Source organism: Ranitomeya imitator, chromosome 1 (genome assembly GCF_032444005.1).
Source record: "Ranitomeya imitator isolate aRanImi1 chromosome 1, aRanImi1.pri, whole genome shotgun sequence".
Lineage (NCBI taxonomy): Eukaryota > Metazoa > Chordata > Amphibia > Anura > Dendrobatidae > Ranitomeya > Ranitomeya imitator.
The window spans coordinates 121,776,027-121,803,464 of NC_091282.1; the positions used below are offsets into that span (position 1 = coordinate 121,776,027).

The following is a 27,438-nucleotide window of genomic DNA, read 5'->3' on the forward strand; positions in this document are numbered from 1 at the left end:
TATGATCATGTTCACACACCACCAAGAAATCTGAAGACACAAAAGAGAATAGTAAAACCAAAAACACTCAGTTTGAAAAAATGTTGCAGTAATCCGCAAGTGCTAGTAAAAGATGTAAAAAACAGGGTATTTGGTTGATACGTTTTTTGCAAAAAATGTATACTAAGCTGCTCTACCAATCTTCACGGTATACCCTTATCAGAGCAGTCCTAACTAATGTATGCAATCCCTATCTGATGTATTTAAAAACCTGATCATCTGTATATAACCTGTGTGAACAGGGTTCAGAGAGGAAAATTCCATGTGTGCATACAGGGTAGAACAGCTTTTGTGCAGATAGCCCAAGAGGAGTGGTGGAACTCCCCAGTTTTACTATTCTCTTTTGTGTCTTCAGGTTTCTTGGTGGTGTGTGAACATGATCATACAGACTTGTTCACTGTGCAAGTAGCCCATGTGTTCCTGTTTCCATAATTGTTCTCTTGTGTCTACAAGACTGGGGAGTTCCACCACTCCTCTTGGGCTATCTGCACAAAAGCTGTTCTACCCTGTATGCACACATGGATTTTTCCTCTCTGAACCCTGTTCACACAGGTTATATACAGATGATCAGGTTTTTAAATACATCAGATAGGGATTGCATACATTAGTTAGGACTGCTCTGATAAGGGTATACCGTGAAGATTGGTAGAGCAGCTTAGTATACATTTTTTGCAAAAAACGTATCAACCAAATACCCTGTTTTTTACATCTTTTACTAGCACTTGCGGATTACTGCAACATTTTTTCAAACTGAGTGTTTTTGGTTTTACTATTCTCTTTTGTGTCTTCAGGTTTCTTGGTGGTGTGTGAACATGATCATACAGACTTGTTCACTGTGCAAGTAGCCCATGTGTTCCTGTTTCTATGAAATTTAGTTGCTACTTTTGGCAAGTATGCAGGATCAGGTTTTAAGACAATCTTATCCTGGAGAATTATTAGATAGGGAGGATCTACTGACAACGCATGTATATCACTGACCCTCCTGGCAGATGTTAACGCTTAAAGTAGAGCTGTTTTTAAGGTTACATTTTTTATCGAAATAGAATCCAATGGCTCGAAAGGAGGTTCAGTCAACGCCTCAACACCAAATTTAGATCCCAAGTGGGTAACCTTACAATAGGGTTAGAACGCTGACATGCCTTAATAAACCTAGCAACCCATCTATTACCAGCTATATCACTGTTATACAGAGCCCCTAAGGCTGAAACATGAACTCTCAGAGTGTTGACTGCTAAACCCAATTCCCAGCCTTTCTGAAGGAATTCTAGAATAGCCGAAATCGGAGCTTTATTTCCTAATGGTTGCTGATAAAATGTAAGGAATTTTTTCCCAAATTTTAGTGTAGATTTTTGTAGTGACCTCCTTCCTGCTTTTCAATAAGGTAGCTATTAAAGCATTGGAGAACCCAGTCTCCCTCAGAAGCTCCCTCTCAAGTTCCAAGCCGTTAAGTGAAGAGTCTCCAAATTTGGATGACGAAATGGACCTTGAGAAAGGAGTTCCGGAACCACTGGCAACACCCAGGGATCGTTCACCGACATTGTCCTGAGGAGAGAGAACCAAGGCCTCCTGGGCCAGAAGGGGGCAATTAAGATCACTCTGGCTCTTTCCTCCCGGATCTTTCTGAGAACTATCGGAATCAGACACATTGGGGGAAAGGCATATGCCAGCTGGAAGTCCCAACGGATACGAAGGGAATCCACTAAGAACGGTCGGTCTGCTATGTGTAATGATGCAAACTTCCTGACCTTCCTGTTCTCCCTCGTAGCAAAGAGATCTATTACCGGCAGCCCCCAAAGACTATCCGATCGAATATCTGTTTGTTTAGAGACCATTCCCCCTGACGAAGGGAATGGCGACTGAGATAGTCTGCCTCTATATTGAGCTCCCCTTTTATATGAACTGCCGACAGGAAATGCAAGTGATTCTCGGCCAGGGATAATATCTGTGCTGTAGTGGTCATTAGGGATCGCGACCTTGTCCCCCCCTGATGATTGATGTAGGCCACCACAGTCATATTGTCGGTTTGTATCTGTACATGCGAATTTTTCAGGGATGGTAGTAAGTGAAGAAGAGCCTGATTGACCGCAGCAAGCTCTCTCAAATTTGAGGAATTCTGGGATTCTTGGATCGACCATTGCCCCTGGGTTAGAATGTCTCCCATATGGGCCCCCCAACCGAACGGACTGGCGTCTGTTGTAACTACGTTGTCCGGAGTGGTGGTCCAGAGAACTCCCTCTGATAAATGTGCTAGATTGAGCCACCATCTCAGATCGTGAAGAGTGGCGGGTGATAGACTGAACTTTCTGCTTAGAGAACCCCGAAGATCTTTCTCTGCTTGAAGAACTTCGTACTGAAGCATTCGAGTATGAGCCTGAGCCCATCTCGCCGCCGGTATACACGCAGTCAATGATCCCAGTAGAGACATTGCGTCTCTTAAACTTAAGTTTGGAACTTTCCTTACGGCCGTGATCCTTCGAATGATCTTCTGCTTCTTCTCTTCTGGTAGGTAGGATGACTGATTTTCTGAGTCTAGAAGAACTCCTAGGAACATTTGACATCTTGTAGGTTCTAGTTTTGACTTCTCCCAGTTGATTATCCATCCGAGTTCCTGTAGGGATGATATGGCATTTACCCTAGCCGTACACTGAGCAATTGAATTCCCGACTATTAAAAAATCATCTAGATAAGGCACTACAGGGGTTTCCTTTTCCCTGATATGGGCCATTACTTCCGATATAACCTTTGTAAAAACTCTAGGTGCCATAGAAAGGCCAAAGGGCATTGCCAGAAATTGGAAATGTTTAATCTGATGGTTTACCCATACTGCCATCCTGAGGAATTGCTGGTGATTTCTGTAAACTGGAAGATGGTAGTATGCATCTTTTAGATCCAAGACCGACATGTAGCACCTAGGAAACAAAAGCTTAGTTGTTGATTTAATGGATTCCATCTTAAAAGCGTGGTACTGAAGATATTTATTTAATTTATGCAAATTTATGATAGTCCTAAAGGACCCATCAGGTTTGGAGATCAAAAATAGCGGAGAATAAAAACCCGACTTCTCCTGATGTTTTGGAACCTCTTCAATAACTCGCTTTGTAATCAATTGTTGAATCTCTAATTCTAAGGCCTGTTGTTGGGCCGGAGAGTCCAGCGATGTTATTACAAAATGATTTGGGGGAGTTCTCAAAAATTCTAATTTTAACCCTGACTCAACTACCCCCATTATCCAGGCACTAGAAGTTATTTTTTCCCATTCATCTGAGAAGAACCTCAGTCTTCCCCCTACTGGTAGATCTGTTCTATCTGTAGTTACGTCTACGTCTTGAGAAAGATGAAGGGTTCTTATAGTATCCACCTTTCTTCTTTTGATCCGATGTTTCCCAGTCACGATTATATCCCTGCTGGTCTGACTGAAATCTCCTGAAGGGCATGCGTCTCCGGAAGGCGTTCCTAAAAGTGGGATTAAATGTTTTAGGAAATCCCTTCTTTCTATCTTCTGCCTTTGCAAGGATGTCATCCAGCACCGGGCCGAATAGGTACTCACCCCTACACAGAATGGAGCACAACTTGGCTTTAGCCTGAGCATCCCCCTTCCAGGTCTTTAGCCATAGTGCCCGTCGGGCTGCATTTGAAAGACCCGCCGACCTTGCGGCCAATTTTAGGGAATCAATCGAAGCATCAGCTAGATAAGCCGCTCCTTCTCTGATTTGAGACAGGGAATTCAATAATTTATCCCTGGGTACTTTTGCTTTAAGCTGTTCCTCTAGCTGAGTCACCCAGACCATAATTGATCTAGCAGTACAGGTGCCTGCGATTGCGGGCTTAAAGGCTCCAGATGATGACTCCCACAGCTCTTAAGGAGCATGTCAGCCTTCCTGTCTGAGGGTTCCTTAAGGAGTCCTACATCCTCTAGTGGTAGCGAGGCTGTTTTTGAAGTAGAGGCTACTGCCGCATCTACTTTCGGAATTTTCATCCACTGAGATAAGGCATCATCCTCAAAGGGGTACCTTCTTTTTGCGGCCGAAGGTAAGAACATTTTATCCAGCTTGTCCCACTCCCGTTTGACCAGATCTTTAATTGAGTCTACCACCGGGAAAGCTTTACGACTTCTCTGGCTTAGCCCCGCGAACATAATCTCCTGGGTTGTTTTCGCTTCTTTACTTTCTGCAACCCCTATAGTCGCCCGGACTGCCTTAATTAAAGTTTCCATATTGTCAACGGAAAAGCAAGGCCTTCCCTCCTCATCTGAGGAGGATGGTGAAGAACTTTCCGAACATTCGCCCTCTTGTAACGAAGGGCTAGAATCAGACACCATCTCCATACTGATCTTTTCATGCCGTCTAGATTTAACCCTGCTGTTCTGTTGGTCAAAAATGACCGACTTTGAACTTCAATATTCTTTAAAATATTCAAGATGCGGCTCTGAAACCCGTGGCCGACCGACCCATCCTCATTTAAGTCAATCAACCACAAGTTTCAGAACCGCATCTTGAACACCCCAAAAAATACCAAAGTTCAAAATAGGTCTCCCCAGACCGAACAGAACAGCAGGGTTAAGGGACGATTTTATTTCTTCCCCAATTACTTCCCTCAAATCCGATACCCGGAGAGGGGCCTCTTCTTCTAACGTACGGCATATACACGTCTGACACAAGTTCTTTAAATAGCTGTCAGGTAGTGGCTCCGTGCATAAAGCACACTGTTTATGCTTAGATTTAGAGACCTTCTTCCCCTATAACAAAGCATAGTACAGAAAACAATTGTATCAGCCAGCGGCTCGGATATAACACTCACCACTGCTGAAAAGTATAGAGTACCGTTTTCTGAGGGGGCGAGGTGCGACGTGACGTCGGGTTGCCAGAGTCCTGCTGCCCGCGTACCACATCACCGCTACGAGATCTGCTGCTGCTCCTCTCCTATCTGTCGGTGTTCGGCGTCTCCTGTAGAAGACATGCTGCCGCACACACTCACCAAGCGCTGCCTTCTTTTAAAAGTCCCGCGCTCCTCCTCCCGAAGTTGAAAGTTTACTTCCGGGTCATAGGCGCCGACCTGCTCCAGCAGCATCGCACGCGCGTGGACGACCCAGGGCGGCATGCCTTCCCCCAGGAACGCCACTGATCCTTGCCAGACGAGGATGGAAGCTGAACACAGGACTTCCCCCGACGCTGCTTCCGGGCCCCCGACTCTGCCGTTCTCCCCGGACACCGCACAGAGGCTTGGCAGACCCGGGTAAGACGAAAACCTGCAGGCTCCCGCCGTCCGGGCAGGAACCCAAACTGGAGGGCGAGGGGGACCGCCCCTTTTTAACCTGTAGGTTCCTGTCCGGAAGGTGGGCGGATCCCCTCTCTCGTTGTGGGTGCTGTCGTGGCGATAGGAAAAGTTGCTTAAGGATGGGTTCAGACAGCCATATTTCACAGTAAATAGACTACAATGCTTGGGCAAGACTGACCGCGGATCTCTTTATAGATATATTCAAATATGCAGATTTATTGCAAAAGTTTCAGCAACTCATCTATACATTTAATCTACCACACATGAATATACTGCAGAAGGTCTATTGGAAACCAAAGAGTATGAGATGGACATCCCAGACAGCTTAGCTATGATCCAATAATGCATTGAAAACTGTACCATGCCCGGGCTGACATATATATAGTATATTATAGTCATCAGAGAAAGTTCTGCACATAAAATGCTAGTAAATGCGAGATCGATCAGCAGTGGAAAATCATCCCCAGTACACAATGCAGTGAGAACCAGCACAAAACAAGCTTAATAATGTATGTCTGTTTATGCGGGAACTGGAGATGTGTCCAGGTTCGGACTACCCCATAGGGTAACAGAGCAATCCCCGGTGGGCCCTCAACCACACATAATAAATAATTCATTCAAACTACCCGGTTTATTATATAGCAATATAGGTAAATTTGTAACCAAGAGTAGTGTAATATTTGTATGCAGGTTAAAAGTGAGACCCCCAAAGTCAATGTTACTGGTGGGCCCTTGGCACCCCAGTCTGCCACGGTCTGTGTCCATAGGATGAACAGTCTCACCTTACTGCACATTTGCTCACCTTTATTTACTCTGTTCAGGGGATGTGTCACCAGACTATGCTTCTGTGTTTAGAGGGGTCCTGCCATTATTACATTACTTTTTTAGATCAAGCAAAACATTTTCAAATTAAAATGCCTGCAGATATTAGGCCCGATCATTGCATTTATGCCGGCCAACAGCTAGCTAATGTAGAGGGGAGGGGAGCAGCACTTCTTTCCAACAAACCTGAACATGGCTTCATATGTGTGATATGAGGACAACCCGGTGATAAGCATGGAAGGGATTCAGCTATTATTGCCAGGGAAAGCAGTTCTCCTCCCAACTGTAATAATTGTATCTGACAGTTTTTAGTTAGATACTTAATCGAACACTGAAGAAGACCAATAATTCGAGCTTATTAAACACAAAACTCATTTATTACGTAGCAGAAGGTGATCTCCCAATATGGGGCGTTACTTATAGCACAATCCAGTCCATGTTCAGCCACATTGAACATTATACGAGCAAAACTGCGTTAATGCAGCCATCATTTTCAGGATTATTCGTAACTTGTGCATATTTTCCTAAAAGGAAAAAATAAAATGAACAATGATATATTGGCAGTATCATAGTATAAATGACGATCATCTGCAGTTTTAAAATTGAAGCCTTACCCCATATAACTTTGCCTCCTTGTGTGACGAGACCAAGCTCGCTGACGTTCACCTCGATGACTGTTCCCTTTGTGATGACGCCTAAAGTTGTGTAGAGTGGCGATGATGGGTTCTTCTTTACACCCAGGATAGGTAAGCAGAATGTGGCTTTGAGTTCAGGATGAGTCACATGAGCCTTTTTAAAACGCAGGCCCTGGAAAAAATATGACACATAAAATTCTGGGTTATCAAGTTACAATAGTAACACTACAGTATATAGAAGACTCCGTCTGCATATTCATATTTTATTCAGGCCAGTCTTTCTGGAGAGAGAGAGAGAGCTTGTTTTTTTGCAGGACAAGTTGCACTTTTGAGTGTCGACATTGGGTTTCGCATGTCACGTACTAGAAAACGAAAAAAGATTCCAAGTGCGGTGAAATTGCAAAAAAAAGTGCAATCCACACTTGTTTTTTGTTTGGCTTTTTTGCTAGGTTCAATAAATGCTAAAACTGACCTGCGATTATGATTCTCCGGGTCGGTACGAGTTCACAGACAACAAACATGTCTAGGTTACGTTTTATCTAAGTGGTAAAATAAAAAAAAATTCCGAGCTTTGCTTAAAAAAAAAAAAAAAAAAAAAAAAAAAAAAAAAAAGCGCAATTTTCCAATCCCCGCATCGTCTCCATTTTTCGTGATCTGGGGTCAGGTGAGGGCTTATTTTTTGCGTGCCGAGCTGACGTTTTTAATGATACCATTTTGATGCAGATATGTTCTTTTGATTGCCCGTTACTGCATTTTAATGCAATATTGCGGCGACCAAAAAAACGTAGTTCTGGCGTTTCAAATTTTTTTTCTCACTACGCTGTTTAGCCATCAGGTTAATCTTTTTTTTTTTTTTATTGGTAGATCGGGCGATTCTGAAAGCGTCGATACCAAATATGTGTAGGTTTGATTTTTTTTTGTTTTGTTTGGGGCGAAAGGGGGGTGATTTAAACTTTTTTTTTTCACTTTTGCCACGCTTCATTAGCCTCCATGGGAGGCTAGAAGCTGGCACAACTCGATTGGCTCAGCTACATGGGAGCAATCATCAGATCGCTCCTATGTAGATGAATTCCTGCATTGCAACCATAGAGGTCTCAAGGACCTCTATGGTTACTATGCAGATGCATCGCTGACCCCCGATCATGTGACAGGGGTCGGCGATAAGCTCATTTCCGGCCCGATGGCTGGAAGCGCCGGTTAAATGCCACTGTCAGCATTTGACAGCGGCATTTAACTAGTTAATAGCGGCGGGTGAATCGCGATTTCACCCGCTGCTGTTGTGGGCACATATCAGCTGTACAAAACAGCTGACATGTCCCGACTGAGATGGGCTCAGCGCCGGAGCCCACATCGAAGCGGAGGATCCGACCTCCGCTGTAATAGTACGGCGGAGGTCGGTAGGGGGTTAAAGGAAAAGTAGGGACTTTTTAATTTAGGCATATTAGAAAAGGAATCCAATTATTACAATAAAACTAGAGGAATTTAAGATGAAAAATCAATATTAGTTTTGGACCAGCCCTTTATGGACTATCATCTGAGGCCATATTCATGATGCAGTACACAGCAACCTTCTATCCCGATTATGATATGAAAACAGTAACTTATCACAGACTCACCATGGGTCTGATAAATCTTTCATATTTAGGAGGTTTTCGTGTGAATCCATCTCCGACAAAGCAAACTTTGGTGACCATCCTCTTCCAAGCCTTCTTCTTCCTTTTTCCTGTGCGTATAACTTTTAGCACTTCGGTCTCTCCTTGTGCACGGACTTTGGGGAGAGGAACCTCCCATTTACCCTAAAAAGACGCACAAGTAATGTGTAAGAAACTAATAGACGGATATGAAGGCTGACCAATCAATGAAACATATCACTTACTGCCTTCTCTTTTCGCTTCTGCTTGATCATATTGGAGAGAACTTTGGCTCGGTTTTGCCCTTCTCTGTCCAGCAGATACGCTGGAACGGCTCCTTCTGGGGTCTTCTCATCATTCTTCTGTTTGGTGTTCCTCTTTTCATGCATTTTAATACTGGAAGATACAAAAAGACATGTGAAACTGTGGGGTAATGGCCTTCATTGACGTACTATATTCAGAAATGGCTTTCTAGATAATAAACCCTGTACATAGTATGTAACCCTCCAGAACATCAGATAGCAACAAGGGCCTAATTGTAATATCGGGTACATACAAAAATCAGCCAGCTCGAACATTTAAAGTAAAACTATAGCAATGCATGGTAAATCTATATAATATGAAGTTTACCTACAGGGGTTGGACAAAATAATGGAAACAGCTAACGTTTTGGCATCATAGTCTTCAAACATGTGATAAACATGCAAACCGTGACATATGGTAATGTTTTGTAGTTGATTATTTGTGTTATGTGCTGTGTATGTAAATTAACTGTTTTGCATAATTGTAAGAACATTGATGAGAACCTGATACCAATGGCAGACCTCTGGGATTTTCTAAGAGGCCAAACTGTCGGTGCTCGTATGGCAGGCGCTAGTGTAACAGAAAGTGCCCGAATGCTTGGCAAGTCAAGAGGTGCTGTCTCCAAAGTAATGACTGCGTTTGAAAGAGAAGGAAAAACGTCCGCAGCAAAGCACAGGTCCGGCCGAAAGTCAAAGTTGACCGAGAGACCGTTGGACTCTAAAGCGAATTGTGGGAGAGGATCGCAAGACCACGGCTCCGAAAATCACTGCTGAGCTCAATGAACACCTACAGAACCCAGTTTCCACGAAAACTGTTCGTCGGGAGCGGCACAAATCTGGATTCCACGGAAGAGCTGCAATTAGAAAACCGCTGCTCTCAATGACAAATGTTTCCAAGCGTATAGAGTGGCGTAGAAACCTCCAGAATTGGTCCCTCAAGCAGTGGAAACACGTGATATTCTCACACTATTCATTGTTTACCCTATTTGAGTGTACGTTTGTTCTCCCAACCGTAAAACATGCTGGAGGTTCTGTGATGATCTGGGGTGCTATTTCGTGGAGTTCCGCCGGGCCAATGATATCCCTTCATGGAAGAATTAACAGCAGAGATTATTTAGGCATTTTGGGCGACCAAGTGCATCCAATGGTTCAAGCACTGTTCCCACAGGGGAACGCCATCTTTCAGGATGATAATGCACCAATTCATACAGCTAGAATCATTAAAGCATGGCACGAGGAACATTATAATGAAGTTGAGCATCTCATCTGGCCTCCACAATCCCCAGACCTCAACATTGAGCATTTATGGTCGATTTTAAAGTTTAAGCTAACTTTTATTGACGTTTCCAGGTGTTTCCATTATTTTGTCCAACCTCTGTAAAGTTGTGGATTATTTTCATCCTAAATAGATCAGGTCTGCACTGATAGAGGCATTGTCCAGGCTTGACACAAAGTCTTGGAATCATCACAGGGTGTGGTTTGCATGCAGTCAGGATCCCCTGATATTGCCGATGCGAGCGTGCGATCATGTGACCACGTGTGCGCTATTCGCGTAACTGCAGTCTTGTGATGACTGGACGTATTCGGCCTCTCAATGCTCTTCAATTCAGAGAGGCTGAGCAGGTCTCGCCAGCACATGACCACATCAGATACATGCCGTCATGTCTGCTCGCCAGCACCAGCAATATCAGGGAATCCTGACTACGTGCTCCCCACATGCAGTCAGCATTCAGCAGACTTGTATCAAGCCTGGACAACCCCTTAAACTTCACAATATTTATTTTTGGAGCTTCAAATTCATTCATCCCTTCACACAACCATAAACCTAAAAGGGTGTTCTGGGAATTGGTGACTATGGATGGTGCCATCATCCCCAAAACAGTCCCATGTTATCAGTTTGAATGGAGGGGCAATGTAGAACGCGCACTGACACGCCAATATAAGTCTATGGCAGGGATGTGGAGTCGGTAAGCCAAACCTCCGACTCTGCAATTTCCATGACACCGACTCCACAGCCCTGGTCTATGGGGCAAACATAGTTAAACTACGGATGGGATCTCTCCATCAGCTGAAGATATTGAATACAGCAGCAGCGCATGTGCTCCACCAATGCTCCATTCAATCAAGACATTTGGTGTGGATCTCATCACAGGTCCATTATCAAGTGGATCAGTGAGAATGGCTTAGTTATTACCACAGTACTGCATTAAAAAGGGGTTGTCCAATTCGGGAGACTTTATATTCAACTGAAATACATGTATTTTGAGAGAAAAATACATTTGATTAATTGGGTTTCATTAATATTTCACTGTCTGACTTTTCCGGGCTCTTGGTTTTCCTTCACATTCAACTATGATGTGCTCTGCGGTCGTAAATTAGCTGAGGAGCTAAAGGCTGATAAGAAAGTTACACCCCATCAGACCATCATAGCAAACTGACTGCCTGACTCAGTTAACTGCTTTTGAAGTGCAAGATTTTTAATAAAACTCAATTGCAAAAAATATTTTTTTTAGCCCAAATTACAGGCATCTAAGAAAAAGAAAAAAAAAAATCTAAACTGTAGCCAAAGATGGACAAAACTTTTTAAATAAAACAATTCCGGGGGTATATGTCTACCAGGGTGATGCTCACTTCATACAGATTTTATAACAGGCCCATCTCTGCAGTTAGCTTCTCCTTTTCTCAGCAGCATTTTTTTCATTAAAAAAATAAAATAAAAATGAACCTGCAGCAATTTCTACTAATGTTAAAGGGGTTTTCCAGGCTTAAGATCCATCCATAAAAACAGGATTTTTGGTGGTTGCGTACCGTAAAATCTGTTTCTCTATCGCCTCATTGGGGGACACAGGAAACCATGGGTGTATGCTGCTGCCACTAGGAGGCTGACACTATGCACAAAAAAAGTTAGCTTCTCCTCTGCAGTGTACACCCCACCCACCAGCTCTGGTGGGTGAGTGGGTAGTGGACGGAGTAAGTGGGGCGTACACTGCTGAGGAGGAGCTAACTTTTGTTGTGCATAGAGTCAGCAGCATACACCCATGGTTCATCTGTCCCCCAATGGAGCGATCGAGAAATAGGCGTCTCTGTGAGATGTGTGGGGGCCTGATCAGCACCAGTGATCAGCACCAGTGATCATAATAATAATTATAATTTTTATTTATATAGCGCCAACATATTCCGCAGCGCTTTACAAATTATAGAGGGGACTTGTACAGACAATAGACATTACAGCATAACAGAAATACAGTTCAAAACAGATACCAGGAGGAGTGAGGGCCCTGCTCGCAAGCTTACAAACTATGGGGAAAAGGGGAGACACGAGAGGTGGATGGTAACAATTGCTTTAGTTATTCGGACCAGCTATAGTGTAAGGCTCGGGTGTTCATGTAAAGCTGCATGAACCAGTTAACTGCCTAAGTATGTAGCAGTACAGACACAGAGGGCTAATACTGCATAAAGTGTATGAGAACATGATGCGAGGAACCTTTTTTTTTTTTTTTTTTTTAATTTTATTATAAATAGGCCACACAGGGATCGTTAGGTTAATGCATTGAGGCGGTAGGCCAGTCTGAACAAATGAGTTTTTAGGGCACGCTTAAAACTGTGGGGATTGGGGATTAATCGTATTAACCTAGGTAGTGCATTCCAAAGAATCGGCGCAGCACGGGTAAAGTCTTGGAGACGGGAGTGGGAGGTTCTGATTATTGAGGATGCTAACCTGAGGTCATTAGCGGAGCGGAGGGCACGGGTAGGGTGGTAGACTGATACCAGGGAGGAGATGTAGGGTGGTGCTGAGCCATGGAGTGCTTTGTGGATGAGGGTAGTAGTTTTGTACTGGATTCTGGAGTGGATGGGTAGCCAGTGTAATGACTGGCACAGGGTAGAGGCATCGGTGTAACGGTTGGTGAGGAATATGATCCTGGCTGCAGCATTCAGGACAGATTGGAGCGGGGAGAGTTTTGCAAGAGGGAGGCCGATTAGTAGAGAGTTACAATAGTCCAGACGAGAATGAATAAGTGAAACAGTAAGAGTTTTTGCAGAGTCGAAAGTAAGAAAAGGGCGAATTCTAGAAATGTTTTTGAGATGCAGGTAAGAAGAGCGAGCCAGTGATCGGATGTGGGGGGTGAATGAAAGGTCAGAATCAAGTATGACCCCAAGGCAACGGGCATGTTGCTTTGGAGTAATGGTGGAACCGCACACGGAGATGGCAATGTCAGGCAAAGGTAGGTTAGGAGAGGGAGAGAACACGAGGAGTTCAGTTTTTGACAGGTTTAGTTTCAGATACAGGGAGGACATGATGTTAGAGACAGCGGTAAGACAATCACTGGTGTTTTCTAAAAAGGTCGGTGTGATATCAGGAGCAGAAGTGTATAATTGGGTGTCGTCAGCATAGAGATGGTACTGGAAACCAAATCTACTGATTGTTTGTCCAATAGGGGCAGTATACAACGAGAAGAGTAGGGGGCCTAGGACTGATCCTTGAGGAACCCCAACAGTAAGGGGAAGGTGAGAGGAGGAGGAACCAGCAAAACATACAGTGAAGGATCGGTCAGAGAGATAGGAGGAGAACCAGGAGAGAACGGTGTCCTTGAGGCCGATGGAGCGGAGCATAGTGAGGAGGAGCTGATGATCCACAGTGTCGAATGCTGCAGAGAGATCCAAGAGAATTAGCATGGAGTAGTGACCATTAGATTTAGCTGTTAGTAGGTCATTAGAGACTTTAGTGAGGGCAGTTTCAGTAGAGTGTAAAGAGCGGAAGCCAGATTGAAGAGGGTCGAGAAGAGAGTTATCTGAGAGATAGCGGGTAAGACGGGAGTGGACCAGGCGTTCGAGGAGTTTAGAGATGAAGGGAAGATTAGAAACAGGTCTATAATTAGCGGCACAGTTTTGATCGAGGGATGGTTTTTTAAGTAATGGATGTATGATGGCATGCTTAAATGAGGAGGGAAAAATACCGGAAGTGAGGGAAAGGTTGAATATTTTTGTTAGGTGAGAGGTGACAGCCGGGGAAAGGGACTGGAGGAGATGTGATGGAATGGGGTCACTGGTGCAAGTGGTCGGGCGAGAAGATGCAAGGAGCCTGCTTACTTCTTCTTCTGTAACTGCTTCAAAGTCAGAGAGTGAACTAGATGCAGTGGGGGAGGGAGGACAGTGCATGGTATGAAGAGATTGGGAGATGATTTCCTGTCGAATGTGGTCAATTTTTTGTTTGAAGTAATTGGCCAGATCGTCAGCACGGAGATCCGTGGTTGGGGCCTGCTCTCTTGGGTTGAGTAGGGACTGGAACGTGTCAAAGAGACGTTTAGGGTTATTGGACAGGGAGGTGATGAGGGTGTTGAAGTAGGTTTGTTTGGAGAGGTGAAGGGCAGAATTGTATGTCTTTAGCATGAACTTATAATGGATGAAATCTTCGGGTAGATTAGATTTTCTCCACAGACGTTCTGCGCACCTGGAGCACCGCTGCAGGAAACGTGTTTGCAGCGTGTGCCACGGTTGTTGCCATCTGTGCCGAGTTGTTTTATGTATAGGAGGAGCAGCTTCATCCAGAGCACTTTGCAGGGTTTCATTGTAATGCTTCAATGCAGAATCAGGACATGAGATGGAGGAGATAGGGGCCAATGAGGACTGCAAGTTCTTCATAAGTTTCTGGGTGTTAATGGCCTGTATGTTTCTATAAGTGTGGGTGACCTGAGCGGGATAGCAGTTCTTGATAGAGAATGAAAGAAGGTTGTGGTCAGAGAGCGGGAGAGGGGAGTTTGTGAAATCATCCACTGAGCAAAGTCGGGAGAAGACCAAGTCAAGGGAGTTTCCATCTTCATGTGTTGGAGAGTTAGTATGCTGCGAGAGGCCAAAAGAGGAGGATAGAGATAAAAGGTGAGAAGCAGATGGGGAGAGGGGAGAGGCAATGGGGATGTTGAAATCACCCATGATAAGGGTGGGGGTGTTACAGGAGAGAAAGTGTGGAAGCCAGGTGGCAAAGTGATCCAGGAACTGATGAGAGGGGCCGGGAGGACGATACACCACCGCCACTCGCATGGAGAAGGGGACGTAGAGTCTGACCACATGGACCTCAAAGGAAGGGAAGACAAGTGAGGGTACTTGGGGGATAACTTGGAAAGTACATTTGGGTGAAAGGAGCAGGCCAACGCCTCCACCTGCTCTGTTGTCTGATCTTGGGGTATGAGAAAAGTGTAGTCCACCATATGAAAGAGCAGCAGCAGCAGTGGTGTCTGACTGCTGGATCCAGGTTTCAGTAAGAGCCAGGAGATTAAGAGAATTCGAAAGGAAGAAGTCATGAATGAAGGAGAGTTTATTACACACAGAGCGAGAATTCCAAAGGGCACAATTGAAAGAGACAGCAGGCATGCAGGGAATATTAATAAGGTTAGAGGGGTTTCTGGGTGTAGCAATTGGGAGGTTTGACTGGCTATAACATGGGGGGCCGGGGTTTGGAGATATGTCTCCAGCGACTAGGAGAAGGAGGATCGAAAGAGTGAGCAGATGGTTAAGTGATTTGTGAGAGCGTCTCTTGTGTTGGATGGTGGGACTGAATGGATCTGCGCTGTTAAGCAATGTGAATAGAGCATGAGTGCTATACATAGGAGAGGCAAGGACAGAGGGGCCGATATGGATGGAGTGTAGAAAGTTAATGCGAGGGCGGTGAATGTGAGTGAATGCAGCAGCCAGAATATAGATTATACAAATAAATATGGTGAATATTTGTGCTGTTTCAAGTGAATATGGTTTAGATTTAGATTGTCTTACCTGTCTGCAGCCCTGTCTAACTGCCATGTTATAACTGCCAAATACTTAGAAAAAAAAGTACTTTGAATAAAAAATACACGAATAACAGTGCACGAATGCACCCCTGCACGAATGCATCCCCAAGCTACATCTACATTTATAGAAGGCTAGCCCTTAGATCTCTTTTTTTTTTTTTTTTTTTTTTTTGGGGTAAAGCTCGTTAGCAATCAATCTAACTCAGTTGAGACAACAGGACACAATAAATGTAGTGATCAGATAAACAAATGTCCAGGTCTACATGGATCATAAACCACTTTGAAACAGTTATGTGATCTCTCTGAGTAAGGACATGCAAAAGTGAGTTAAATATCTATAAACACAAACAAAGGCATAATAGGATGACTAACATATATAGATACATGCAGGATTCAATGCCGAAGATAGAATGACTCAGATACCATCCAAGCTGCTTGCTGTCAGGGACTGGAGCAATAGACATGCAGGATATTTCAGCTCAGAGAATGAATGATATGTTTACCATCCAAGCTGCTTGCTGTCAGGGACTGGAGCAATAGACATGCAGGATATTTCAGCTCAGAGAATGAATGATATGTTTACCATCCAAGCTGCTTGCTGTCAGGGACTGGAGCAATAGACATGCAGGATATTTCAGCTCAGAGAATGAATGATATGTTTAGCACCAGTGATCAGCACCAGTGATCAGCACCAGTGATCAGCACCAGTGATCAGCACCAGTGATCAGCACCAGTGATCAGCACCAGTGATCAGCACCAGTGATCAGCACCAGTGATCAGCACCAGTGATCAGCACCAGTGATCAGCACCAGTGATCAGCACCAGTGATCAGCACCAGTGATCAGCACCAGTGATCAGCACCAGTGATCAGCACCAGTGATCAGCACCAGTGATCAGCACCAGTGATCAGCACCAGTGATCAGCACCAGTGATCAGCACCAGTGATCAGCACCAGTGATCAGCACCAGTGATCAGCACCAGTGATCAGCACCAGTGATCAGCACCAGTGATCAGCACCAGTGATCAGCACCAGTGATCAGCACCAGTGATCAGCACCAGTGATCAGCACCAGTGATCAGCACCAGTGATCAGCACCAGTGATCAGCACCAGTGATCAGCACCAGTGATCAGCACCAGTGATCAGCACCAGTGATCAGCACCAGTGATCAGCACCAGTGATCAGCACCAGTGATCAGCACCAGTGATCAGCACCAGTGATCAGCACCAGTGATCAGCACCAGTGATCAGCACCAGTGATCAGCACCAGTGATCAGCACCAGTGATCAGCACCAGTGATCAGCACCAGTGATCAGCACCAGTGATCAGCACCAGTGATCAGCACCAGTGATCAGCACCAGTGATCAGCACCAGTGATCAGCACCAGTGATCAGCACCAGTGATCAGCACCAGTGATCAGCACCAGTGATCAGCACCAGTGATCAGCACCAGTGATCAGCACCAGTGATCAGCACCAGTGATCAGCACCAGTGATCAGCACCAGTGATCAGCACCAGTGATCAGCACCAGTGATCAGCACCAGTGATCAGCACCAGTGATCAGCACCAGTGATCAGCACCAGTGATCAGCACCAGTGATCAGCACCAGTGATCAGCACCAGTGATCAGCACCAGTGATCAGCACCAGTGATCAGCACCAGTGATCAGCACCAGTGATCAGCACCAGTGATCAGCACCAGTGATCAGCACCAGTGATCAGCACCAGTGATCAGCACCAGTGATCAGCACCAGTGATCAGCACCAGTGATCAGCACCAGTGATCAGCACCAGTGATCAGCACCAGTGATCAGCACCAGTGATCAGCACCAGTGATCAGCACCAGTGATCAGCACCAGTGATCAGCACCAGTGATCAGCACCAGTGATCAGCACCAGTGATCAGCACCAGTGATCAGCACCAGTGATCAGCACCAGTGATCAGCACCAGTGATCAGCACCAGTGATCAGCACCAGTGATCAGCACCAGTGATCAGCACCAGTGATCAGCACCAGTGATCAGCACCAGTGATCAGCACCAGTGATCAGCACCAGTGATCAGCACCAGTGATCAGCACCAGTGATCAGCACCAGTGATCAGCACCAGTGATCAGCACCAGTGATCAGCACCAGTGATCAGCACCAGTGATCAGCACCAGTGATCAGCACCAGTGATCAGCACCAGTGATCAGCACCAGTGATCAGCACCAGTGATCAGCACCAGTGATCAGCACCAGTGATCAGCACCAGTGATCAGCACCAGTGATCAGCACCAGTGATCAGCACCAGTGATCAGCACCAGTGATCAGCACCAGTGATCAGCACCAGTGATCAGCACCAGTGATCAGCACCAGTGATCAGCACCAGTGATCAGCACCAGTGATCAGCACCAGTGATCAGCACCAGTGATCAGCACCAGTGATCAGCACCAGTGATCAGCACCAGTGATCAGCACCAGTGATCAGCACCAGTGATCAGCACCAGTGATCAGCACCAGTGATCAGCACCAGTGATCAGCACCAGTGATCAGCACCAGTGATCAGCACCAGTGATCAGCACCAGTGATCAGCTCCAGTGATCAGCTCCAGTGATCAGCTCCAGTGATCAGCTCCAGTGATCAGCTCCAGTGATCAGCTCCAGTGATCAGCTCCAGTGATCAGCTCCAGTGATCAGCTCCAGTGATCAGCTGTTTCCAGCCTCAGCAGTGGCAGCCAGCACAGCTCCACTTTGTGTAGTGGCCATTCCTGGATTCTGCAGCTCAGCTCCTCCAGAAGTTCATTTGTTTTATTCTATTCAAGAAAATAGTAAAACTACACAGAGTCCATGTTTTAGCCACAAAGGGCATTAAACTTGATGACTTGCCGCCTCATGTTCCACGAATTACCTAAAGCCACAGAACTTCATGAATTCTTTTCCTGGCGTCTCGGCGCAGTGAAATAAGAGCTACTTACGTTTTCTTCATCTGGATCTTCTCGGCATGGCGCTGCTTGTGGTACAGTTTGGCCTTCAGACCGATAAGTTTCTTCGCTTTCTGTGACCGCTCATGAGCCTCCCGGCCCTCCTTCTTCCTCTTCTTCTCATGGTAGTCCAAGCGATAGCCGTACCGCTTACGGTGTAACTCGATGTAGTCGTTCTGAGGCTGAGTGCACAAAAACAAACCAACAGAGGATTAATTATACATGCTGACGATAAGCACTCAACCACCGCAATATTAACATGACAAGTTATCAAAATACTACATGAAATGCAAAAAAAGACCCAACTAATACAACCAAGATTTCACGTCAGCATATTCACACAGCACAGATATGAAAGACACTTCTGCAACTGAAAACCAGTTCTGGATGTCAGAATGGGGAGGTTCTGTGTTCTGTGCTGGGAGTCACAGACGATACGGAGGAGGGCTGTAGACCATTCAAGAGAGGAAAACCAAAAAAAGATGGACACTTTAGCTAAAAACAACACTTTATTAAAGAGACTAAAAAATGCATAAATATATAACAATGAGAACATAGAATAAAAAAGACACAATAGAAAAAGAGAGGCAACACTAGTGCCCCCCGAGGAAGCAACAGATGCGAAACGCGCGTCGGGGCCCCTCCTTCCACGCACGGTAGCAGGTTGGTTCGTCTTCTTATTTGTCCTCCCCATATTTCTCTTGTCTCATGCTATTATGCATGTGTAGCCCTGACTCTAGCTATTTACACGTGTGGGACTTCCCAAAACACCAGTGATTGTCTTACCGCTGTCTCTAACATCATGTCCTCCCTCTATCTGAAACTAAACCTGTCAAAAACTGAACTCCTCGTGTTCTCTCCCTCTACTAACCTACCTTTGCCTGACATTTCCATCTCCGTGTGCGGTTCCACCATTACTCCAAAGCAACATGCCCGCTGCCTTGGGGTCATCCTTGATTCTGACCTTTCATTCACCCCCCACATCCGATCACTGGCTCGCTCTTCTTACCTGCATCTCAAAAACATTTCTAGAATTAGCCCTTTTCTTACTTTCGACTCTGCAAAAACTCTTACTGTTTCACTTATTCATTCTCGTCTGGACTATTGTAACTCTCTACTAATCGGCCTCCCTCTTACCAAACTTTCCCCGCTCCAATCTGTCCTGAATGCTGCTGCCAGGATCATATTCCTCACCAACCGTTACACCGATGCCTCTACCTTGTGCCAGTCATTACACTGGCTACCCATCCACTCCAGAATCCAGTACAAAACTACTACCCTCATCCACAAAGCACTCCATGGCTCAGCACCACCCTACATCTCCTCCCTGGTATCAGTCTACCACCCTACCCGTGCCCTCCGCTCCGCTAATGACCTCAGGTTAGCATCCTCAATAATCAGAACCTCCCACTCCCGTCTCCAAGACTTTACACGTGCTGCGCCGATTCTTTGGAATGCACTACCTAGGTTAATACGATTAATCCCCAATCCCCACAGTTTTAAGCGTACCCTAAAAACTCATTTGTTCAGACTGGCCTACCGCCTCAATGCATTAACCTAACGATCCCTGTGTGGCCTATTTATAAAAAAAAAAAAAAAAAAACAATCAGGTTCCTCGCATCATGATCTCATTCACTTTATGCAGTTAATAGCCCACTGTGTCTGTGCTGCTACATACTTAGGCACTTAACTGGTTCATGCAGCTTTACATGAACACCCGAGCCTTACACTATGGCCGGTCCGAATATCTAAAGCAATTGTTACCATCCACCTCTCGTGTCTCCCCTTTTCCTCATAGTTTGTAAGCTTGCGAGCAGGGCCCTCATTCCTCCTGGTATCTGTTTTGAACTGTATTTCTGTTATGCTGTAATGTCTATTGTCTGTACAAGTCCCCTCTATAATTTGTAAAGCGCTGCGGAATATGTTAGCGCTATATAAATAAAAATTATTATTATTATTATTATTAACAATTGTGGCTATGCATCTCTCTTAAAGAGCTACATTGGGTATTTTTGTGACATTAGGATTGCATTAAGCATTTTATTATATTTATTTTTCTATTTGAACCTTCCTCTATCCAGATATTACTGTGGAGCTCATCTGGTGTGGTTACCGTCTTATATAGCTATTTTTTATATAACAGCCTTCCATTTTTTGCATGTATATACTGTTACCACACTACACACATTATATATATATATATATATATATATATATATATATATATATATATATATATATATATATATATATATATATATATATATATATATATATATATATATATATATGTGTGTATGTGTGTATGTGTGTGTATGTATGTATGTATGTATGTATGTATGTATGTATGTATGTATGTATGTATGTATGTATGTATATATATATATATATATATATATGTGTATGTGTGTATGTGTGTATGTGTGTATGTGTGTGTATGTGTGTGTGTATGTGTGTGTGTATGTGTGTATGTGTGTATGTGTGTATGTGTGTATGTATATATATATATATATATATATATATATATATATATATATTTATATTAGATTGTAACGCATTGGGTATTCTAGAATATGCATGTCCCCGTATTATATGGACAATGATGATTCCAGAATTCGCGGCAGACTGTGCCCGTCGCTGATTGTTCGAGGCAACCTTTGACATCATCGTCGCCATGGCAACCATTATGACATCATCGTCGCTGTGCCCGTCGCTGGCGGCCTCGACCAATCAGACGTCTGATGTCTACGTCCTTTATGACATCATCGTCGCTGTGCCTGTCGCTGATTGGTCGAGGCCTGGCGGCCTCGACCAATCAGGGACGCGGGATTTCCAGGACAGACAGACAGACGGAAATACCCTTAGGCAATTATATATATAGATATATATATTCTCTGTATGATTAAGTTATGATTTGCTCCCCCAGATAGTTTGGAATAGAATTTTACACATTTGTACTTTCGTATCATCTTTGGTCATAGCATCCGTGCGTGGCACTAGTGTTGCCTCTCTTTTTCTATTGTGTCTTTTATTCTATGTTCTCATTGTTGTATATTTATACATTTTTTAGTCTCTTTAATAAAGTTATTTTTAGCTCAAGTGTCCATCTTTTTTTGGTTTTCTATATTCATATTATGGGGGAGCATTTATTTTGGTTGCCCTCCCTGTTGGTTTACCATTCAAGAGAGGATATTAAAGGGGTGATTCTGAAACAAGTCATCTCTGAGCGGCTGTGTAAGGTACTTGCTGGCAAGTGGCGTACAGTCGGGCATGTGCACTGCCACTGTTCTAAAAGAAAGAAAAGAACTTTGTTCTGCAGATCGGACCATAGGCGATACCTTTTTTCTTCTTAACCGGAGAACCCGTTCTGATATTTTGCTACACATTATCACTGAGCAGTAGTGTAGCTGGAGAGGGGAGAGCAGAAAATGGCAGTGTCCAAGAGCCCTGCGGGGGACCCACAAGGAGCTACGCCAACTATATCGGCATACCCAGCTCGCCAATACAAGCCCTGCAGTAGAGCCGGATGACAGTCTCTCCAATCTGTAGACTGCAGGTGACTAAGCCTGTGCTCTATAGAATGGCCAAGGTGCTGACACACGTGTAGGATACAAGCGTTCCGGCATGTTGATGCCATCACACAGCACCAGGCACGATGATAGCAGGTGGGGCTCGCCGGGCCTTGCTGGTGGAGTCGTCAGGAACCTGGAATAGGCCAGTATGCATTTTTTTTTTTTATTTTAATTAAAACTCATGGGGGCATTATAAGCAATGGGGGACCGTCACACTGTGGAGGTTACTGTGTTTTGAAGGGGGAGGGGGGGGGGGGGTAGTATCAAAGAGGCCATCACACTGTTTTCGCTTAGCTGTGGGCACATCATACTATGTTTTAGGGAGCTGTACATTTGAGGACTCCGTAGTCGTTATGAACTATTAAGTGGACACTTTTGGGACACTCAGCATTGTGGCAAAAGGGCAAAATATGGGCCCGTTTTCTATGGTGTTTGCAAAGGTCATAAATATTTTTTAAGGGGCAATTTTACCATCCACTGGGCACAAACAGGGCATATGAAAGAAGCACAGTGGCGTACATTATTATGTAGGGCACTAAAAGGAGCGCTCTTATTGTGCCAAATATCATGGGCAGCAAGAGATACTTTCACCAGCAGCGGCTCAGTACTGGGATATCAGCAGGATGAGGGGTTTGTGCAGGTTGGGAATAGATGGAGACGGTGCTGGAAATGGGAGAAGTGAAACGTGTCTGACGTATTCTCTGCAGACGAGTTCTGACGGGAAGAAGTTGTCATGTTGGTCTGGGACAAATGAAAAGATGGGAAAAGTGAACGACTCCATTAGACAGAAAGTCAGCGGTAAGTCACCATCCGTAACTGCACTGTGATCTCTTACATGTTCTGCAGGACTGGTATCTACCACTATATGTCACTGTAAGGCACAATATCGGTGTTCGCTTTTGTGTAGACATTTGTCAGTTACAGAAGGGTCGGTTAGGCTACGTTCACATTTGCGTTGTGCGCCGCTGCGTCACCGACGCAACGCACAACGCAAATAAAAACGCACGCAAAAACGCTGCGTTTTGCGACGCATGCGTCGTTTTTTGCCGAAATTTGGACGCAAGAAAAATGCAACTTGTTGCGTTTTCTGCGCCCGACGCTTGCGGCAAAAAAACGCATGCGTCGCACAACGCAGCACAACGCATGTCCATGCATCCCCCATGTTAAATATAGGGGCACATGACGCATGCGTCGCTGCTGCGTCGCCGACGCAAAATGCTAATGTGAACGTAGCCTTACTGGTCAGGTCCAACTTATATTTCACCCTCTTCGCTGTCCAATTCTACACACAATGTACAACCGTCCGCTGCCGATTGGTGGAGGTGCCCAGCGTCAGGCTCCAACACGATCATCAATATCACAGGACCGGAGAATCAATTAACCCCTCTGTGACCTTAGACGTACTATCCCGTCGAGGTGCCCTGGGCTTATCTGACCCTGGACGGGATAGTACGTCATAGCTGATCGGCCGCGCTCACGGGGGGAGCGCGGCCGATCGCGGCCGGGTGTCAGCTGCTTATCGCAGCTGACATCCGGCACTATGTGCCAGGAGCGGTCACGGACCGCCCCCGGCACATTAACCCCTGGCACACCGCGATCAAAGATGATCGCGATGTGCCGGCGGTGCAGGGAAGCACCGCGCAGGGAGGGGGCTCCCTGCGGGCTTCCCTGAGACCCCCGGAGCAACGCGATGTGATCGCGTTGCTGCGAGGGTCTCACCTCCCTCCCTGCTCCCTCCAGCCCCGGATCCAAGATGGCCGCGGATCCGGGTCCTGCAGGGAGGGAGGTGGCTTCACAGAGCCTGCTCAGAGCAGGCACTGTGAAGCCTGCAGTGCTGCATGTCAGATCGGTGATCTGACAGAGTGCTGTGCAAACTGTCAGATCACTGATCTGTGATGTCCCCCCCTGGGACAAAGTAAAAAAAAAAATTTTCCAAATGTGTAAAAAAAATTAAAAAAATATTCCAAAATAATGAAAAAAAAAAAAATATTATTCCCATAAATACATTTCTTCATCTAAATAAAAAAAAAAACCAATAAAAGTACACATATTTAGTATCGCCGCGTCCGTAACGACCCGACCTATAAAACTGTCCCACTAGTTAACCCCTTCAGTAAACACCGTAAGAAAAAAAAAACGAGGCAAAAAACAACGCTTTATTATCATACCGCCGAACAAAAAGTGGAATAACACGCGATCAAAAGGACAGATATAAATAACCATGGTACCGCTGAAAGCGTCATATTGTCCCGCAAAAAAAGAGCCGCCATACAGCATCATCAGCAAAAAAATAAAAAAGTTATAGTCCTGAGAATAAAGCGATGCAAAAATAATTATTTTTTCTGTAAAATAGTTTTTATCGTATAAAAGCGCCAAACCATAAAAAAATGATATAAATGAGGTATCGCTGTAATCGTACTGACCCGAAGAATAAAACTGATTTATCAATTTTACCAAACGCGGAACGGTATAAACGCCTCCCCCAAAAGAAATTCATGAATAGCTGGCTTTTGGTCATTCTTCCTCACAAAAATCGGAATAAAAAGCGATCAAAAAATGTCACGTGCCCAAAAATGTTTTCAATAAAAACGTCAACTTGTCCCGCAAAAAACAAGACCTCACATGACTCTGTGGACCAAAATATGGAAAAATTATAGCTCTCAAAATGTGGTATTGCAAAAAATATTTTTTGCAATAAAAAGGGTCTTTCAGTGTGTGACGGCTGCCAATCATAAAAATCCGCTAAAAAACTCGCTATAAAAGTAAATCAAACCCCCCTTCATCACCCCCTTAGTTAGGGAAAAATAAAAAAAAAATGTATTTATTTCCATTTTCCCATTAGGGCTAGGGTTAGGGCTAGGGTTAGGGCTAGATTTAGGGCTATGGTTAGGGCTAGGATTAGGGCTAGGGTTAGGGCTAGGGTTAGGGCTAGGGTTGGGGCTAAAGTTAGGGTTAGGGTTTAGATTACATTTACAGTTGGGAATAGGGTTGGGATTAGGGTTAGGGGTGTGTCAGGGTTAGAGGTGTGGTTAGGGTTACCGTTGGAATTAGGGTTAGGGGTGTGTTTAGATTAGGGTTTCAGTTATAATTGGGGGGTTTCCACTGTTTCGGCACATCAGGGGCTCTCCAAACACGACATGGCGTCCGATCTCAATTCCAGCCAATTCTGCGTTGAAAAAGTAAAACAGTGCTCCTTCCCTTCCGAGCTCTCCCGTGTGCCCAAACAGGGGTTTACCCCAACATATGGGGTATCAGCGTACTCAGGACAAATTGGACAACAACTTTTGTGGACCAATTTCTCCTGTTACCCTTGGGAAAATACAAAACTGGGGGCTAAAAAATAATTTTTGTGGGAAAACAAAAAGATTTTTTATTTTCACGGCTCTGCGTTATAAACTGTAGTGAAACACTTGGGGGTTCAAAGTTCTCACAACACATCTAGGTAAGTTCATTGAGGGGTCTAGTTTCCAAAATGGGGTCACTTGTGGGGGGTGTCTACTGTTTAGGTACATTAGGGGCTCTGCAAACGCAATGTGACGCCTGCAGACCATTCCATCTAAGTCTGCATTCCAAATGGCGCTCCTTCCCTTCCGAACCCTCCCATGCGCCCAAACGGTGGTTCCCCCCCACATATGGGGTATCAGCGTACTCAGGACAAATTGGACAACAACTTTTGGGGTCCAATTTCTCCTGTTACCCTAGGGAAAATACAAAACTGGGGGCTAAAAAATAATTTTTGTGGGAAAAAAATTGTTTTGTTTTTATGGCTCTGCATTATAAACTTCTGAGAAGCCCTTGGTGGGTCAAAGTGCTCACCACACATCCAGATAAGTTCCTTAGGGGGTCTACTTTCCAAAAAGGTGTCACTTGTGGGGGGTTTCAATGTTTAGGCACATCAGTGGCTCTCCAAACGCAACATGGCGTCCCATCTCAATTCCTGTCAATTTTGCATTGAAAAGTCAAATAGCGCTCCTTCCCTTCCGAGCTCTCACATGCGCCCAAACAGTGGTTTACCCCCACATATGGGGTATCAGCGTACTCAGGACAAATTGGACAACAACTTTTTGGGTCCAATTTCTCCTGTTACCCTTGGTAAAATAAAACAAATTGGAGCTGAAGTAAATTTTTTGTGTAAAAAAGTTAAATGTTCATTTTTATTTAAACATTCCAAAAATTCCTATTAAACACCTGAAGGGTTAATAAACTTCTTGAATGTGGTTTTGAGCACCTTGAGGGGTGCAGTTTTTAGAATGGTGTCACACTTGGGCATTTTCTATCATATAGACCCCTCAAAATGACTTCAAATGAGACGTGGTCCCTAAAAAAAAATGGTGTTGTAAAAATGAGAAATTGCTGGTCAACTTTTAACCCTTACAACTCCCTAACAAAAAAAAAAATTGGTTCCAAAATTATGCTGATGTAAAGGAGACATGTGGGAAATGTTACTTATTAAGTATTTCGTGTGACATATCTCTGTGATTTAATTGCATAAAAATTCAAAGTTGGAAAATTGCGAAATTTTCAAAATTTTCGCCAAATTTCCGTTTTTTTTCACAAATAAACGCAGGTACTATCAAAGAAATTTTACCACTATCATGAAGTACAATATGTCACGAGAAAACAATGTCAGAATCACCAGGATCCATTGAAGCGTTCCAGAGTTATAACCTCATAAAGGGATAGTGGTCAGAATTGTAAAAATTGGCCCGGTCCATAACGTGCAAACCACCCTTGGGGGTAAAGGGGTTAATATAAGGAAGTCGTCCAGGTTGTGACCGATCACCACACTGCCATCTATGAGAAGCAGACATGATCAGCACTGCGGCCCCGTCACAGGAGCCAGGCATGGGGTCCGCTCATTCCTGACATCAGGTGATGAAGAGACCCCGGCACCGACCACCTCCGGGGCCTCCGACCCTGCACGGACCCAGCACAGACGGAGGTGCAGATTGCTGATATTTTAGGATCTCTGTCCCAGTGACAAAATGGAAAACAAGAAACCCACAGACATAAATAACGCGAGGAAATCGGACTCCTCACACAGGTTATAAGGAGTCAGAATAGGAGGACGAGCTGTGAGCCACCGGGTCACAGATGTGATAAGATAACGCTGCCAGTGGTGGCACCACAAGTCCCAGCAGCTATCGCTCACACACACGGCGCCGTGCTCACCATGGCGGCTGTCCTCTCCGGCGCTTCTGGTCTGTTACTTTGCGGCCTTTATCCAGAGGAGGAGACACGAGATGGAACTTTCAGCCCCCGGAGGCCCGGACACCGCCACCGAGCAAGATGGAGGTGGAAAAGGAAGACTCCGCCCACAGACCAGGCATTGCGTCATTTCCGGGTAAGACCATTCTCACCAGCAGCAGGGTTGCATTTTCTCACTCGAATCTTGGCGATAGTCTACCTGCAGCTGACAGCTTCACGGAGGACAC

At 44.9% G+C, this 27,438-nt stretch overlaps 1 protein-coding gene across 1 annotated transcript; it reads right to left on the minus strand.

Moving 5' to 3' along the window:
- Positions 1–6,483: 6,483 nt before the first annotated feature.
- On the minus strand, positions 6,484–27,315 carry NSA2 (NSA2 ribosome biogenesis factor). The gene is made up of 6 exons (XM_069750425.1): positions 27,176–27,315; positions 18,426–18,613; positions 8,647–8,797; positions 8,387–8,566; positions 6,750–6,942; positions 6,484–6,659 (listed from the first exon to the last, which is right to left on the minus strand). The coding sequence occupies exons 1-6, from the start codon at positions 27,176–27,178 to the stop codon at positions 6,592–6,594; spliced, it is 783 nt and encodes a 260-aa protein (XP_069606526.1). The 5' UTR covers positions 27,179–27,315; the 3' UTR covers positions 6,484–6,591.
- Positions 27,316–27,438: the final 123 nt, after the last annotated feature.

Coding starts and splice junctions, on each gene's coding strand:
- NSA2 (XM_069750425.1), bottom strand. Junction 8,567..8,646: donor AGAAGCGAAAAGAGAAGGCA/GTAAGTGATATG, acceptor GCGTCTTTTTAG/GGTAAATGGGAGGTTCCTCT. Junction 6,943..8,386: donor AAAGATTTATCAGACCCATG/GTGAGTCTGTGA, acceptor TATTTTTTCCAG/GGCCTGCGTTTTAAAAAGGC.